This window comes from Leptomonas pyrrhocoris (assembly GCF_001293395.1).
Source record: "Leptomonas pyrrhocoris isolate H10 chromosome Unknown, whole genome shotgun sequence".
Classification (NCBI taxonomy): Eukaryota; Euglenozoa; class Kinetoplastea; order Trypanosomatida; family Trypanosomatidae; genus Leptomonas; species Leptomonas pyrrhocoris.
Genome location: NW_015438362.1, coordinates 665,149 through 681,329, shown reverse-complemented (window position 1 = coordinate 681,329; position 16,181 = coordinate 665,149). Strand labels below are relative to the sequence as shown.

Sequence of the window (16,181 nt, the reverse complement as noted above, 5' to 3'; positions counted from 1 at the left end):
AACCGATGAAACGGTTGGGTTACCTATTCACCACCACTTCAGTATTCTGTTCCGGTGAAGCGTCGTTTCACTACGATACGGGATTTTTTGTGTTTTGAAAATTGGCGTCTTTTGCTTTTCTTCCTCTCCCAACGAGACAGGAGGATGATTGTTTACATCGAAAAGTGGTGAGATGAGATCAAGTTAAGCGCCTAACAGCCCACACCACTACCGCACACCTGACAAGACATTGATCGAACGTCGGCACCTTTAAGAGTCGTGTTTACTCCTCAGAAAAAAAAAATAAGAGGCACGCAACACAACCCTCAAACTGTACAGGCTAAATGCAGAAAGGACTTCCTCGCGGCAAGGTCAGCTACGCTTGCCGTCCACAAACTTTACCGTCGTTCTGCGTCGCGACGTTCCTCTGCGCTGCGCCAAGGCTACGGGCTCGCCGGAGCCTGGGCCAACGTTAGCGCCGGTCAAGACTTCCACGCCAAGTACCACCCGTTTGTAGCGGTATTCACACTGGTTCTCGTAGCAGTGGGGGCACCAGCGCGTCTTTCCTAAGCAAAAATTGCACGGGTTCTGGCACGCGACGCACCGCGGCAGGTGCGGGTAGGCGTCGCAGGTGGTCCGTTGGTACACGCAGCCAGGGTTGTGCACGAGCGGCGCCGGTGCCTTCTTGCCCTTTGGTGGTGGGCGATACATGTCGGCCCCACACTTGCACAGCTCTACTGGCAGAACCTTCTTCTTGCGTGCGGGCTCCTCTCCTCCCTTCGCACCTTTGCGTGCTGGCGGTAGAGCTGGCATGCTCAATATGTGTGTCCTAATACCGGTATGGGTGCTCTAAATTGGTGTTTGAGAAGGCTGTGGATGAATGGAGGGAAAAAACACACACGAGGAAAAGCAAAAGGGAACAGAAAGGAGTCGTGCTTCTCTTCAATGAGGAACGCGCATTTGTCCCCAACACTGCATCGCCTGGAAGCCTCTCCTACGCTGCATTTGATGCCTGGAAGGGGAATGGTAACCGCGGCGCATTCCCTGCTTTTCAACACGGACGTGGCTGCAACAGAGAAGCTTCGCTGCTTTACTCTCCTGCCGTGTTGTTTGAAATGTGGGAAAAAAAGAATCTTAGTAAACACTTAGACGTATTTAACGAAAATTAAACAAAATAGCAAAAACAGAGTTTAATCATCATCTCCGCCCACCATATCGCCAAAGAAGCCGCCCACGCGCCGGCGACGCTTTTCGTAGGTGAAGTTAATCTTCTTCCGTCGCTCCTCCTTTAGCCAACGAGCCGCCGCAGCACGCTCGCGCTTTTTCTGACGATCGGTGCGGTACGCCTCCATCGAGTCAATCGCGCCCTCCCCGCCTTCGTCGCCCGACTTCGCATCCGCCGCCTTCGTTTTGGCAGTTTTCTTGCTCCCCCGCTGTACGTCTGACGTAGACTCATCGCCACCTTTCGCCGGAGAGTCGTGCGAAGCACCCACGTCTTTCTTGCACGCCGTGATTCTCTTCTTCTTCTTGATTGGGTCAGTGTTGGCGTCAGCAACAACAACGGGTTCATCCGCGTGTTTCTTCGTCTTCGTGTTGATCACCTTCTTCTTGGGCTTGGCCTCCGCTTGTTTCGTGCTGTGAGCGCCTTCGTCACCGCTATCACTGCCGTCGGAGCGGCGACGTTTCTGAACCGCACCCAGTTTTAGCATTTTCTCCCGAAGCGCCGCGCGACGAGCAAGTTTGGCCTCCTTGTCCACCTCCTCCTCACTGCTGCTATCGCTGCTGCTGGTGTCATCGCTCGCGTCCGAAAAGCCGTCCTCACCGCCATCCGCGTCGTCGCTGCTACTGCTGCTGCTCTCCCCCTTTGCGTCATTGTCGCTGCTGTGGCCGTCTCGACCCTCCATGAGCCGCCGCTCCCGCTCGTCTGCCTCGTCGCGCTCGCGGTCCAGCTCACGAATAGTACGCAGGTGACGCTGCTCTGCCCGCCCACGCAGCTGATCCAACTCGTCCTCGTTGTTCAGAAAGGCGATGTCGACAAAGTCAATCACATTGTCAGTACCACTCACGGCCAGCAAGTTCGCGTCGTGCGAGACGCGCATCCGCGTAATTGCCTCCTGTCCACGGGTGCGCCGCACGACGTAGTTACCTTGATGCTGCGACCCTCCACTGGTGTTTTTGTTTCCCCCCAGCACACTCGAGTGGGAGTAGGTGTAATCGCGTGCGCTCAGCTGGCACAGGTTGCGCCGGACGGGGTACATCTGCAGTACCCGTACGAGCCCGTCACAGGCGCCGGTGAGGATAAGGTTGTGGTTGAAAGCAGTGTTCTCGCCGTGGAAGGAGATGATGGACTCGCACTCCGCGGGGTGGCGCTCCATCACGTCGTAGGGGCGCTTCCACGAGCCATATTTCCAAATGGGGAGACCACCGTGTGGGGTACCACAAATGATGCTGGGAATAAACGCGGCGTTGCTGATACCGCTGTTATTAATGAAGGCAAAGCAGTTCAGTTCGTCCTTTCGCTTCACGCTGAAGTCGCGGATCTTGCCCGCCCGCACGTCGTAGGCGCCGAGGCAGGTGTCGCCGCTGCTGGAGACGAGCTCCTGCACGTCGGTAAAGTAGCAGAGCTGAGAAACGTAGTCGCCGTGCTCGTGGTAGGCGTGCACAGGCTTGCGCTCCCGCATATCCCAGATCGCAATGAGGCCGTCGTCGTCGCCTGTGGCGATCAAATTCTCATCGCACACGTTCATCGCGGAGATGCCGTATTTGTGTGGGTTTACCGGCACGGTGCGGCCAACTTTCTTCTTCGTGGTCACCGCCTTGACCGCCGTCTTCGCAAACGGGTCATTCTTTTTGTTCATCGCGTTCAGCTGCTTTTTCGCCGTCGTGCGTGCGTGCACCTCGTCGGATGGGATGTGAATCACCAGACGCAGCGACACGCAGTCCATGACGGAGATGGTGCGATCGCCGCTGGCCGTCACGAGGTAGGAGCCGTCATCGGTGAACTCCATCGACGAAACACCGCCCGTCGGGTGCATCAGCATGTTCTGATGATGGTAGTTCATGACCACCTCGTCCTCGTTGTACTGGCCCTTGAAGATCCACGACGAGAAGTCGTTCTTCAGCGGCACTTTCACCATCTCATCGACGCTCTTGCGCTCAAAGATTTCGACTTCTCCGGTGATGAGTCCCACAGCGAGAATGGGCAGCGTCGGGTGAAAGCCGATGTCCAGCACTGGCGCCGACGCAAGCACGGCGGCCGGTACGGTGGCCCTGTCGGTGTCTCCCATCAGCACATCTTCTTTGAGGTCGTTCAACTCCATTGATTTCTCTTCAAGTGTGGTTGTGGGAACAAGTAGTTGGGCATCATTCGAAGGGGTTAACAACAAAAAAAAGGAAGATGGAGGGAGAGAGAGAGAGAAGAAGCCGTACCAAAAGCGTCACAGCTACAACGGTGCCCGAGCACACGACGCCCAGTAGAGGATGGAGACTGCAGCTCCTCCCCCCAAAATGAAACCTTGTCCGTTTTGGGGGGAAATTCCCATGGTGCCGTGTTGCAGAGGTATTGCACACGACGCGCACGTTTGCGCAGCGTCATTGAAGAAATAGCTACCAAATATTAAAAAAAAAAACCACTGTGATCTGAAGGCGATGAGTTCCTTTTGTGAGAGCAATAAGAACAACAACAGCGCAGCGTACTTCACACAACACGGTATGACGACGAGCGGCTACAGACCTAGCGGCGACTTTTGCTCCGCGACGAGAAACTCGGCGATGCGATCGGCAACCTTCTTTTGGTACTTCTTCTCCGCAAAGAACCAATGGCCACCGCCCTGTACTTCCACCACATCTGAAATGCCGTCGCGCGGTCGCTGGTATTGGCGGATGTACGCACACCAGTGATCGGCGTGGAACATCACCCTTTTCTCTCCGCCGTACATGAACAAAATCGGCACCGGAAGCGGCACAAAGTAGCGCTGCGTGACCAGCGGGGCGTAGCCCATGGGCTGCAACACGACATCGCCGTCGCCGGGCAAATTGGCCGTGCTCGCGGCAAGAGAGGGCGTGACCGGCAGCCGGCGGTAAATGGTCGTCATGGCCGTCGTCATGACATTCGAGTACGTCTTGCTGGCACTGTGACTGCCGCCGCTGCTGCCCTCCCCCGCTGCCCCCGAGGATGGTGCCGGCTTCTTCTCCCCAAAGAGCCAACTCCCAGCCGCCATAAACCGCATGAGAAAAGTGCCGAGCCAAAAGCGGAGGTAAATCCACCCCTGCCGCGGTGACGCGACGACCGAGACGGAGGGCCGCAATGCGGCCTTGCGGTTGGACCGTCGCAGCCGCCCCAGCATCGTCGAGTGGGTGCTGCGTGACGAGGCGGTGTCGTCGTTGTTGCCACGACTACCATTGTTGTTGTCGCCGTTTACGGACGATGCAGATGCGTTCAGCGGCGACGCAAGCGGGGGGAAAGCAATGGCCTGGTAGTAGATTTTACGCTTGATCACTTGCATGTGCGAGGCGGAAGCGCCGGCAGCGCTGCGCCGTGGCACAACATCGCCATCCGGCGAGGTGAGAAAATAGTCCTCCTTCGCGTTCATCCCCCACCGACAGTGGTCCTGAAACGAGCGCGCGCCCGTCAGCGCCAGCGGATCTTCAGCAGCCCACAGCAGATTGGGAATGGCCAGCACGGACAGATAGGGGTCGAGCTCGCCGCTGGAACCGGCACCGGCGTTGATGCGACCGAGGCCTTCAATGGGCGTGTTCCACTCCTCAAACAGCCCTGCTCCTTTTGCGTAGGACGAGTAAATTGTGTAGCTGGCGTCGGAGGCAGCGGCAGCATACTTTCCGTTCCACAAACAGTTCTCCTGCTCGTCCTGCTGCTGACCACCGGTTTGCAGCGAGCCGGAGATGTCGTCCTCGCTAAAATCCGTACTTGTCGCGGAGTCGCTGCCCAGAGAGTAGGATTCGCTCAGCTCTGAGTGTGTCGATGTGTGCAACATGCGCGACCGTGGTCTGCGCTGTTTCCCGTTGACTCCGCTGGCCGGCCCGCCACTTGCAGCGCGGCGAATGTGGGCGCTACGCCGCGAAAAAGGAGATGGCAGAAACTGTGGACAGTGTTGTCCGTCCGCGTCAGTCAGCTCGTGTGTCCTCTGTGTGGGGTCGACAGGTACGGGGCTGCCCTCCACATAAGGGACTAACAAGATCTTCCAACCGGGCAGCAAGCGCGCAGGTAGCTTGCCTCGCACGGACGATGGGTACTCTACGCTTGTCGACGGACACGACGACTCCCCCGGATGGCTCCCCACGCTCGTCCCTTCCTGCATCTGCAGTAACACCGGTGCCTCAAAGACACCGCGGTTCTCCAGGGCGTAAGGGTGCTGCGCAAAGAACTGCGTGTTTAGCGTGTGATTCAGCAGCTCCACCGTCGGCGTGAAGACCATTTGGGGGTCATAGCAGTAGGTCGGCCGTCCAAGAAGACTGGCAACGCAGCCAACAAGCCAGCGAGCGAGCTGATGCGGAAGGAAGAGTTCACAAATAATGAGGAAAAACTGATAGATGACGATCAAAATGGTCTTCCATCTTTCAGCGCGCCGGGTTTGTTGGGTGGGCTTCTTGCGTCGAATCGCGTACCGCGACGCCAAGGAGCGTCTTGTCGCGGCGCCGGAGACGCTGTTGCGCAGCTGTGAGGTGTTCGACACAGAAGCGGTTAGCTCGTCAAATCGAGTTGTTGTTGTGGTGTTGACGCTTTCGTTGGCTTGTCTGTTTCCTAGATATGCACCGGGCAAGACGCCGTGGGCGACCGTCACGGGGGAAGAGGTCGGTGTTCCCGGGGGAGAGTTGCCGTTGTGGGGGTGCTCCTGTCGCAAAGGTGGAGACGACGGTGCCTCCGTTGCGGTAGCTGCCCCACTTGAGTCTTGACGGCCGTGGCTCGCGTCGGTCATTCCAGCGGATAGCTTTAATTCCTGACGTGGACGCATGTCTCTTAAACATGTTCCTCTTACGTCGTCTGTTGCGTCTCGTGTGGAGAAATTAGAGATCGGTGCACTTCCACAACCGGCACGGGTGGAAGGTGTCTGTTCTGGAATGGCAGGCGGCGCCGTCCCTGGTGCTCGCGGACCGCACGCGGCGAAGCTCGCCGATGGCGCAACTCCACCCCTTTCGCTGCGGCTCATCAGCCCGCACATCCGCTCCACGTGTGCGGCGTCGCTTTCGTATATGTACGCCCCGATGTCGAGTGCCACAATTCTAGAAAAGAAGTTCGGTCGCACCAGCAGCAGCTCGTACGCCAAGACGCATCCCCAGTCGTGCGCAATCAACACCGGCCGCGTGTAGGTGGGTGGTAACTGGTGCAAGGGCACCTCGTCGAGGCCATCATCTGTGTTCACAGTCACCCCCAAAGCCGCCTTTGCGAAAGCTTTGGTGACATCTGGACACCGTTTTTCACGGGTTGAAGCAGCAGCACCGCTAGCAACAGCCCCAGAGGGAGTCGTCGTAGGGCAGTAGTTACACGTCTCCATCGCCGTGTCCACCGCGATTTCCAGCATCGTGACGAGGTCTTCCAGACTGTGACCCTTCCACGTGGTCCGAAACATCTCCAGCGGAGGCCGTCCGCAGGAGAGGCGGAGTGCGTTGACGAGGCAGGCATGCTGGGCTTGTGCCATGTGCGCGTCTTCGTCTTGGCGGCGAAGGTACGAGAAGGGGAAGAAAGTTGGTAGCCAGTAGCTGCCACTGCTCGACCTAGCTGTCGACTGCGTGTGTGCATCGTTGTCAGAGCGCAAACCGCCGAACGATGAGGAGCGCATACCTTTCTCCCGCAGCATCTGTAGAAACGGGTGGTCATCGTCAAAGCCGGGTAAGGTGATGCCGACAACGCGGTAGTCGGCGGCTAGGGTGGCCATGATGTTGTCGCGAAACACATCGCAGGTGTCTGGCCACCCCGCGAGAAAGATGGCGGTTGGGCCGCTTAAGTTGCCCGAGATTTGAATATTCATGCGTAGGTGAGCTAAAACCTTTTGTTTTTGTTATTGTTGCCGTTTTGCTTGCTTCCTTCCTTTTGCTGATCTTTGGTAGTGTTAAACAAACAAAAAAAACGTCAGCACGATAAACACGGGTGTGTGTGTGTGTGTGTGTGAGGATGTGTGAAGGCGAAACAAAGAAGTAGTTGAGAACGCATCGCATGAAACTCTCCGGCATGTGCGCGTGAGACGTGAGTGGAGAGCCAGTAGCGCCACCTAGAGAGCAGAAGACGGCACAACCAACCCCGACAAATTGTCGGCACGTATAAATCCTCCTGTGGAGCTGCGACATGAAAATACTCACAGGAGGAGCATCTTTTTTTATTTTTTTTCACCGCAGTAGTAACAAGGATCCAAGTCCATTTTGCCACCAACTGCTTCATGTGCTCCCCAATCGTAGCGGTCGTATTAGTGAGCCACCTCTTCTCTTTCGCTCTTGACCACGTCGCCTGTCACCATCGACGCTTTAATTCTCCACCTCGTCAATGACGATTACAAATATTTTTTTTAAACCATTCCATTTGAGGGCCTAGCGGCATCGCACCCTTAACGAATGATACCACCACATCAAAAGAGTCACAAAGAAAAACCTTGAAGCCTCATAAAAACAATTACCAGTAGAAAGAGAAAAAAAGAAAATTAACGACAAAACAACAAAAAAGGAGGTTAAACAGCCAGACGGAAAACAAAACAGAAAATAAGTTCTGCAACTCCGAAATCAAAAAGAAGCGTTGAAGGCCAAAAAAAAAAGAGAAGGAGGAGAGACAATCAATGCTGTATTTGTACTGTTTTTTGTTTCGTTTATCCCCCCCCCCAAAAAAAAAAAACGAAAGAAGACTTCAAACAGGCTTTGCTGTACATCATCTACATTACTAAAAGTAAAAGAAATATATAAATATATATATATATATATATATATATATTTAGAAAAAAAACGCACAAATCGAGCAAAAGCAGAAAATCTTACGTCATTTTTCAATGAGCACCCCGAAATAATAAATAATATTAATAATTTTATAAAACGTTAGCGCACGTTATAACCTCTGCTCTTGCAAAGTCCAGCAAGCAGCAGTGACACATGCGTTCAGCTCGTCACCGTTCGTGGCGTGCAGCACTTGAAGTTGTTCGAGTACTGTTTCGTTTTTCCGATACGAACCTCAAGTGAGAAGAATCCACGTTGTACACTACGGGTTGAAGTCCTGCATGCCCTTCTACTCGTTCCTCACATTATTGTTTCCTTTTTGATGGAACAACACATTCGTGATCTCCCTCTCTTACTCGCTGGAAAAAAAAAGCGTCCTTGCAAATAGCGGCCCCTTCGTTGGCACTTCGTTTCGTTGAAGATTACCAGAAGTTACAGCCAGCCGAAGACGTAGAACGCTCGCCGAGAGGACAACGCCAGGCGGTACGCACACATAGGTGCACAGAGAGAAGACCAGATAGCATTGTGGGGTTTCCAAGAGGACGAGCGAGAGGAAAGAATAGAGAAAAGAGGAGCCGTTGCTCATTGCAAAGCGTACCGCAAACGTTTTATGCCTGTTGTGCATGAATTACAATTATTAACTGTAAAGACTAAGAATAAAAATTAGAAAACACTTACGTACAGGGAAGCATTTAAGTTAACAACACAAAAACGCCCGTGGTTAGGGCCTCGTTGACCTCGCAAGTGTATCAGTACGGCTGCCACGACGGCGGGGATGGGGAGTACGTGGTTTGCGGCGTCGTTTGATAAGCGACCACGTTCGGCTGCCTCTGCACCGCTCCCGATGGCGTCATGTTTGCCTGGTACACAAGTTGCTGTTGCTGCTGCGGATGTGGTTGCATCTGCGGCTGCGACATCACCTGCGCTGCACGCATCATGCCGTTGGAGTCCATCACATAGACGGGCTGGCTGTAGACCACCGGAAAAAGCGACATCTGGCCTCCCGAGTTCGCCATCATCATCATCATCGGTTGGGCCATGTTGGGACCGGGACCAGAGCCACGACTTGGCTGCCCAGGCAGGATGTGCGTCCCATTTCCCTGCGCAGCTGACGGCGACATCACCATCGGCTCATTCATCGCCCCTCGACTGTCGGGCACGGCGCGAAGACGCGAGAAGACAGTCTGCTGCCGATCCGCACCACCTCCATTACTCCCCTGTAACGGCGTGCCACCCACCGGGGCATACAACATGGAGTTGCAATTGGCGTTACTATTGCGCCCATCGCTACTGTTGTCGCTGGTGTATGGGCTGCGCTGTTGAGTGTTCATCAGTGTCATCTCCGGGAAGGAGTGCGCGGCAACGCCGCGGGTCATCATTGCCATACTGAAGGGAGACGACTGCTGCTGCTGTGCTTGTCCGGCAGCCACCGGCGACGGCGACGTCTGCTGCGGCATTTGGTAGTACACCGCAGGTGGTGTTGCCGTCTTCGCGTGCATCGGCTGCGCTGTCATGGTTGCGAACACGCCCTCCCTCTCCGGGACCTGCGTGGGGTGCAGGAAACGGTTTCCTTGTACTGTCGCTGTCGTATTAGGCGAGGCAAGCCGCTGCTGCTGCTGTTGCTGCAGCTGCGGTGGCGGTGGTAAGAGCGTTTGCTGAGCGGAGGTGAAGGAGGTATTGGTCGTTGCCGCTGCTGCTGCCGCTGCAGCCGCACCTTGTGGGTGTGTTGAGAAGACGTGGAAGCTGCCACCTGGCAAGGCGGGGTTGCCCGGGGACAAGGAGTCGTTAGCAACGTCGCCGTAGATGCCTTCGCCCGTCTTGACGGCCCAGTCGGACGGGGACTGTGACCGCGGCACGAGGCGCCGCGGGGTGTTGTGAAGGGAGGTGACGTGCTCCGAGGGCTGCGGGACGGTACTGAAGGGGCCGATGGAAGTGGTGACAGACCCCGGAGTCGCTTGCGCGGGGACGGTGGAGAAGCAGGCATCTTCCGCCTCCTTCGCCGTCGGGGATTCCGCTTTAAAAAACGTCTCGCCGTGGTAACCGCCGCGGTTAGAGTCGTCGGAGCCGCCGCCTTCGCCATCCTCGTCCTCGACGTACATCGACTTTAGCTTGAGGAAGTTCAAGACGCGATTGAGGTCGTAGCTCTCATCCGGGTCCTCGGCTGCGACAGCTGGCTGTGTCTTCACCGCCGCTGACTGTGACGGTTGCTTCGACGCTGAGGCAGGGGACGTCGTCTTCGTTTGTTCCACCTGTCCTGCTGCTTTCGTCACTGCATGTGACGGTGCATCCTTCTTGCCTGTCGGCAATTCTTTTCCTTGCGTGATGGAGGGTTTCTGCGGTGCCACCCCCGTCGCCTTTTGGGGATTCGCCGACGCCGCGTCTACCACAGAAGTACTCGAAGTCTGTCGAACTTCTCGCCGTGCCTTCTGCGGCGGCTCCTTCTTCGCCGCCGCCGTATTGACGGCAGCGTTATTAGCTGTTGTTGAGGTTGATGCTGCTGTTGTGAATGTTTTGGGTGTTGCAGGAGTCTGCAATGCTGGCGTGGCCGCAGAAGACGTTTCGGAGTGAGCTTCCTTGCCCGAAAGAATGGAGCTCGTCGCACTTCTGCGCAACTTCTCTGCTGCAGTGAGGGAAGTAGTAGGCGCGGCGGCCGGTGTGGCCGCAGCTGTAGCAGCAGCTGAGGATGATCTTTTCACAGACGTAGGGACAGGAGCAGCCTTTGCCGCCGCTGCTTGCTCGTGCCGCGGCTTCGGCAGCGGAAAGGGCACCACCGGGGGCGACGATTTGGGTGTTTTCCTGCTGCCGTCGGCCGCTGGTACACTCCCTTTCGCCGTTTCCTTTGACGTCGTCGGCGCCGCCGCAGCAGCAGCAGCAACAGCAGCGGTGGGGGAAGCCGCCGTCTTGTTTTTCCCGCTGGCGAACTCCGTGTTTTCTTGTTTCTTGTCCTGCGCAGCGCGCACAGCAGCAGGAGAATTGTCCTTTTTGCGCTCATTGCTACCACTTGCGTTGGAACTCCCCGCTGCCGTTGAAGTGGCCTTGAATGATCCATTCATCGCTGCCGGCGGTTTCGTCGCCTCGGGCTGCGACGCACGAGAAGCCCGAGGGGTCTCGCTCTTCTTCTCCGTTTTTGATGGAACCGCCAGCTTTGTCGTTTCGGCGGCTGCAGCACCACTCTTCTGAAAGCCTTCGGTCTGTGAGCGGGGCAACGGCGGCGCAGGCGCCTTTGCAGAGACAACTGTTGCCGGTGCCTTGGCCGGCCCCACCACAGGCAACTTCGCTGTTGCCACCGCCACTGGAGAAGTTTCCGCTTGCCGAGAGGCCTCTGCCTCCAGCCGCAAGCTCTCCTTCAGACGTTCCCGCTGCAACGCCTTCCGCTCCCGGTCACGCTGATGGCGGCCCTTCTTCTTCTCAACGGTGGTGAAGGAACTGAGGCTTGTCTTGGACTCGGTCCGTGTCGTGCTCTGACCGCTATCCGGGTTGGTAGGAGACGATGTGCTTTCATTCGACTGCGACACAGGCGTCGCTAATGAGGCGTTCTCTAGCACGCCGTTCACCTCCGCCAGCACCTTCACCGCCAACTTCTCCTCACTATCGCATTCAGTCGTCGCCACAGCAACCTCTCGCACTTCGGTCTGGACAGGCGTCGCCACCCCCAATGACCTCACCTCTGCGGCGCCTTTCGGGCTCTTTGGTGAGAGCAACGGTGACAGTACCCGCTGCTGCTGTACCGTCGGTGAAACACCAATAGTACGCGCCACGGCCTTCGTCACCTCCGCGACGGCTCGCATGTCAACCTGCGGCTCCTCTTCCGCGGCGGTTTCAGCGCTTTCCGCCTCCGCCCTGTTCGACACCGCCGGCCCTTCCTCCTTGGCTGTCTCCTCCTCCTCTATTTCGCCTTCGACTGCCACTACATCCGGTGCTCCTGCAGGGGCTGACTTCTCCTCCTCCCTGTCTGCCGTTCGCGTCGGACCCACCGCAACTGCTGCCGTGCCCTTCTCCGGCTCTACGGCATTCTCCTCTACCGATGCCGTAGTCGTGGACTCCTCGCTCCCCGTGCTGTCTTCTTCCACCGCCTCCGCTGGGGTTGTGGTCTCAGCGCACGTATCGGCCGTGCCAGGTCGAGCCGCGTCGCTGCTGTCCGCGATTCTCCCATTCGCACTTTGGGGAGAATCTGGAGGACCGGACTTGGAGAGCGACTTCGTGACGCCCGGGCTTGTCTTCGTCCCGTGCGCAGCACTAGCACCGTTTTTGCTCCGTCCCGCAGAGTTCATCGGTGCTGCCGTCGTCGTGGCAGGCGCGGACGCGGGGATGACGGTAGCAGCGACGGCCTGACTTGAAGCACTGCTAATGGGCCCGGCGGTGGACGTCGCAGAGGCCGCGGTTGCCGTAGTCGCCGTCGCACAGGCAGTTGGAGAAGCTGGCGAGAAGTCAATCCCCTCCACCGCCACCGCCCGTACCGACGTCGACAGCAACAGCATCGACCCCAGCACCACCACGTTAAAGTGCAGCACCTGCGTGCCTTCCTCGCTCAGCCCACGCGACAGCAGCTGCCACAACGTCGTGCACAACATCCGCACAATGGTCGCCGCCTCGATCTCCGGGTCCATGTGGTCCTGCAGGGCGACCTGCGCCGCCCCTGCAAAGTTCACCCGCGACGTCGTCTCGTTCGGTCCCCACACCACCGACCCCGACGCCTCCCGAGTCGAGCCGGTTTTCTCATACAAATACACGGCCAACATGACGATCCAAATCAACACGTACGCGCACCCGTTCGGCTGCTTGTGCTCGCAGCGGGCCACCATGAAGAGCAAGATGGCCGCCGCCTGCACCGCGTTCGACAGAAACGGAATCCCCCGCGATGGGACAACCGCGGCGAGCGTCACGGCGGTGACGGCATAAAAGCCCACGCACACGACCGTTTCCTTCAGCGCACGCCCCGGGGCGATCGTCCAACCTCCCCCGACCAGCCACGGCACCGTCAGCAGCAGTGAGGTGATGCCCAGGATGGAGATGCCGGCCGCCGTCTCCAGCAACACAAGCGCAAACCAAAGCATCATACCAAGAAAAAAGTAAAAGTCGACAAAGTAAAAGTAGCTACGCTGCACCTCTCCACATACCCGCAAGCCCTGCGCTACGACGGGGTGGCTGCCACTCATTCGCAGCACTCTCTGTGGTAAAGAGAAGACGATCTCTACGAAGGTGCGCCGCAGATCGTCGAGCAGCATCGACTCCGCAAACAGCAGCGTGACACAGAGGGAGGCGCAGTAGGCTGACATGATATGGTGCAGCGGAGTCCGCAGAAGCAGCACCGACAGCACCGCGTCGTCTACCTCGTAGGACGGGATCCAATACATAAAAACGAACAGCAACGCACACGCCAGCGCTGCCAGGGTGCCGGCCGAGTACACGGGTACCCAGCCCACCGCGTTGCCGAAAAAGCTCGCCACTGCAAGCCGCTGCAGCGGGACGGTGTCAAGGGCGAAAATCAGAACAATGAACCAGCACGCTTGCTCCACCAAAAACGCAGCTGGTGAGTAGAAGCTTCGGCAGGAGTACGAACGCAACGACTCTTGCCGCTGAACACTGCCGGGCTTGCGGCCGAGTAGGTAACGCATGACGTTGCTGCCGGAATACCCGGCGTACCCGGCTGCGCCGCCCCCAGCTCTACCACCAAGATTGCTGTTCGCACCACCACCACCCCCTACTCTTCCCATTGCAGCTCCGCCCAGCGCCTGCCGTCGCACCCCCTGACTACCCGCCGCGTTGGAGCCTACACCGTTTGTACCAGCGCCCGCCCCACCGTTCGCAACACCAGCGCCGCTGCCGTCTGCACCGGACACATCAAACTCGCTCGTGGACAAAAACCCCGAGCAAAACAAACTCCACCCCAGCTGCTCCTGTGTCACCTGCGAGAGGTGCGAGACGCAAAACAAAATCTCGCCCATCACAGGCGACGCACCGTTCATCAAGTTGCTCAGCCGACGTAGGTAGGCCATAAAAGCCAGCAGGGTAGAGATGGACATGAAGTGGCCAATCAGCGCGGCCACACTCATGTGATCCTCCTCCTCCTCGCTGTGAAACAGAGGGACCGAATCGATGCTCTGCGGAAGGATGAAGCGGTCTTCGATCGTGTAGCAGATATCAGTCACACAAGCCTCGACCGACTTCCACAACGCTCTCGACGCCCTCCATTCGGAATTGCTCGTCAGAGAAACCTGATTGCCCTCTCCGGTGTGAGTCAGCGTCTGCTGCGCCGGCGCGTCGAAGTGCGCAACAGTGGACTCCGACATTCCCTCGTCCGTGGAGCTGCTGCGGTGGTGCGTGATGTGCCTAGCACCACGGCCCATTATTCTAAAAAAGCTAAGATATTATGTTGTGATATTCTGGAGTAAAACAAGAAATCAAAAGGAACTAAAAGAAAGAAAAGCGCCGTTCAGCAGTAAATGCCTTCGACGAAACTGCGTCTCAGTTTTTTCTCTTTTAAGCACAGGAAAAGAAAAAACCCAGAGGCACCGCGTTCCAACCCGCCGTGGGCCTTCACCTCGCGAAGGGAGCCGAGGGTCAAATACTACGGTTGCGTTGTTGACCACAGCGCAGATTTAGGTTTCACGCACCCAAATCGAAGAAGGAATTAAGGATATGAAAGCAGTTTAGCCGTTTAAGGGTGTTTTCTTTTGCGCGAGTAAAACATCAAAAAAATATCAATAAAGGTTTCTGAATTCACTTTTGGAGAGTACATGGAGATGCGCTACACTCTCCAGAGGCCAATGGAGAAATGGTGATGTCGCACGACGAGTCACTCAGAAATCTGTTCCCAATAAGTCCACACACGCACACACACACACACACACACACGAGAACACTGCTCTCACCTTGTTTCTGAACAAAATAAAATAAGGGGTGAGGAAGCACAGATAATAATATAAAAATATCCCTCTCGAGGCAAAAAAAAAATGGCGCAAGTACGAAGAAGAAAGAAACGAAAAGCACTGCTTTAGTGTGGCAGAATAACTACTCAGACCCTCGCCCCCTCACGCGTAAGCCTCCTTTCACAAGCGTGTGTGCCTGAATTTGTTTATGATGCAGTGCGACTGTACAGTGTGCAGTATATGCGCACGAGCGTCGATGCCAACCGCCGTCTTCAACGAATGCAACAACGTGATTTCGAACCGTTTAATTTTTCTTTTTGTTTCCGCTACCCATGTGCAGCCGAATACAACACCGCCAACACGACGTAATTTGAAAAGAATTTGCTCCACAGAACTTGTATGGACTATGCTAGAAATAAAAAAAATCGAAGTTAAAAAAGAAGAAGCTCTTACCTAGCTTCGCGTACGTGAACGGAGAGAGGGAAAAAAACGCACTAGTCGAGAAAGAGACTCGGAGAGGACGGCGGCGGTCAATGCTGAAGCAGTTGCCCGCTTGGCTGAGGTGCAATCTCCACAATGCCGCAAAGCCACGACACCCTTTCCGAAAGAATAACCGCACAGGAAGGAGGAAAGCGGGAGCAGAAAACAAAAAAAAAATACAAAAAAAGAAAACGACGGCAAAACGGTGCAAAGTAATGCGTTGAGAGAGGCGAAAGTGCCTGCTCAACCACGTTGCTCGAGCTGAATCGTGTGTAGGCGCGACCTAATGCGTCAAAACGAAGCTAACAAAACAAACCTTATTTTTTAATGTGTTGGCGTTGGTGTTCGATCAAGCAATAGATCGAGGTAGGCAGAAAAAGATAGAGAAAAGAGTAGGTTCCGTTGAGAAGGTCGTGAAGGGAGACGGGAAAGATGGACTTAACGTGGGGTGCCGCGCATACCGCGACGCGGAGAGAGCCGCGTTGATACCCTGTATGTCAAGGAAGACGGACACCTACACAGGTACTCCTACAGTAGTTGAACGTAATCTATTTCAGACGATTGGGGTTCGCTTTGACATGCATTGGATGAAAGTGAAACAATGAAATTGGCTTCACGCTTCCGCCTTCCGTTTGTTTTATTCATTAATGTGTGAAAAGCACGCAACGGTGCTACAAGCGAAACGAGAAGAAAAACATGTATACCAAAAAGAGACGTTTGATGAACAACCACAAGTACACACGCAACAGAGAGGAGGCACATACAGCTGTTGTTGCTGCAATGGTGGTTGTTTTGGGGAGTCATTAAGAACAAAGTTGTGCGAAGTAAGCCACAACCAACGACGTTGTCTATGACAACCACAACAGCAGTAAACCCCCACTTCCTGGAGCAACAAAGCCGTAGGAGCATGGAAGTCGTACA

General features: G+C 56.0%; 4 protein-coding genes across 4 annotated transcripts; all 4 read right to left on the bottom strand.

The window, feature by feature from the left end:
• Positions 1 to 351: 351 nt before the first annotated feature.
• On the bottom strand, positions 352 to 851 carry ABB37_03881 (unspecified product; the record flags this gene model as incomplete). Its single annotated transcript, XM_015801355.1, has 1 exon — positions 352 to 851. Exon 1 carries the CDS (start codon positions 790 to 792, stop codon positions 352 to 354), a length of 441 nt encoding a protein of 146 aa, XP_015659975.1. The 5' UTR covers positions 793 to 851.
• A 318-nt stretch (positions 852 to 1,169) lies between these two features.
• ABB37_03880 (hypothetical protein) lies at positions 1,170 to 3,309 on the bottom strand (the record flags this gene model as incomplete). Its single annotated transcript, XM_015801354.1, has 1 exon — positions 1,170 to 3,309. The coding sequence occupies exon 1, from the start codon at positions 3,297 to 3,299 to the stop codon at positions 1,170 to 1,172; it is 2,130 nt and encodes a 709-aa protein (XP_015659974.1). The 5' UTR covers positions 3,300 to 3,309.
• Positions 3,310 to 3,704: 395 nt separating this feature from the next.
• Positions 3,705 to 7,037, bottom strand: ABB37_03879 (hypothetical protein; the record flags this gene model as incomplete). Its single annotated transcript, XM_015801353.1, has 1 exon — positions 3,705 to 7,037. Exon 1 carries the CDS (start codon positions 6,963 to 6,965, stop codon positions 3,705 to 3,707), a length of 3,261 nt encoding a protein of 1,086 aa, XP_015659973.1. The 5' UTR covers positions 6,966 to 7,037.
• A 1,623-nt stretch (positions 7,038 to 8,660) lies between these two features.
• On the bottom strand, positions 8,661 to 15,578 carry ABB37_03878 (hypothetical protein; the record flags this gene model as incomplete). The annotated part of the gene is made up of 1 exon (XM_015801352.1): positions 8,661 to 15,578. The coding sequence occupies exon 1, from the start codon at positions 14,256 to 14,258 to the stop codon at positions 8,661 to 8,663; it is 5,598 nt and encodes a 1,865-aa protein (XP_015659972.1). The 5' UTR covers positions 14,259 to 15,578.
• Between the last annotated feature and the right edge of the window lie 603 nt (positions 15,579 to 16,181).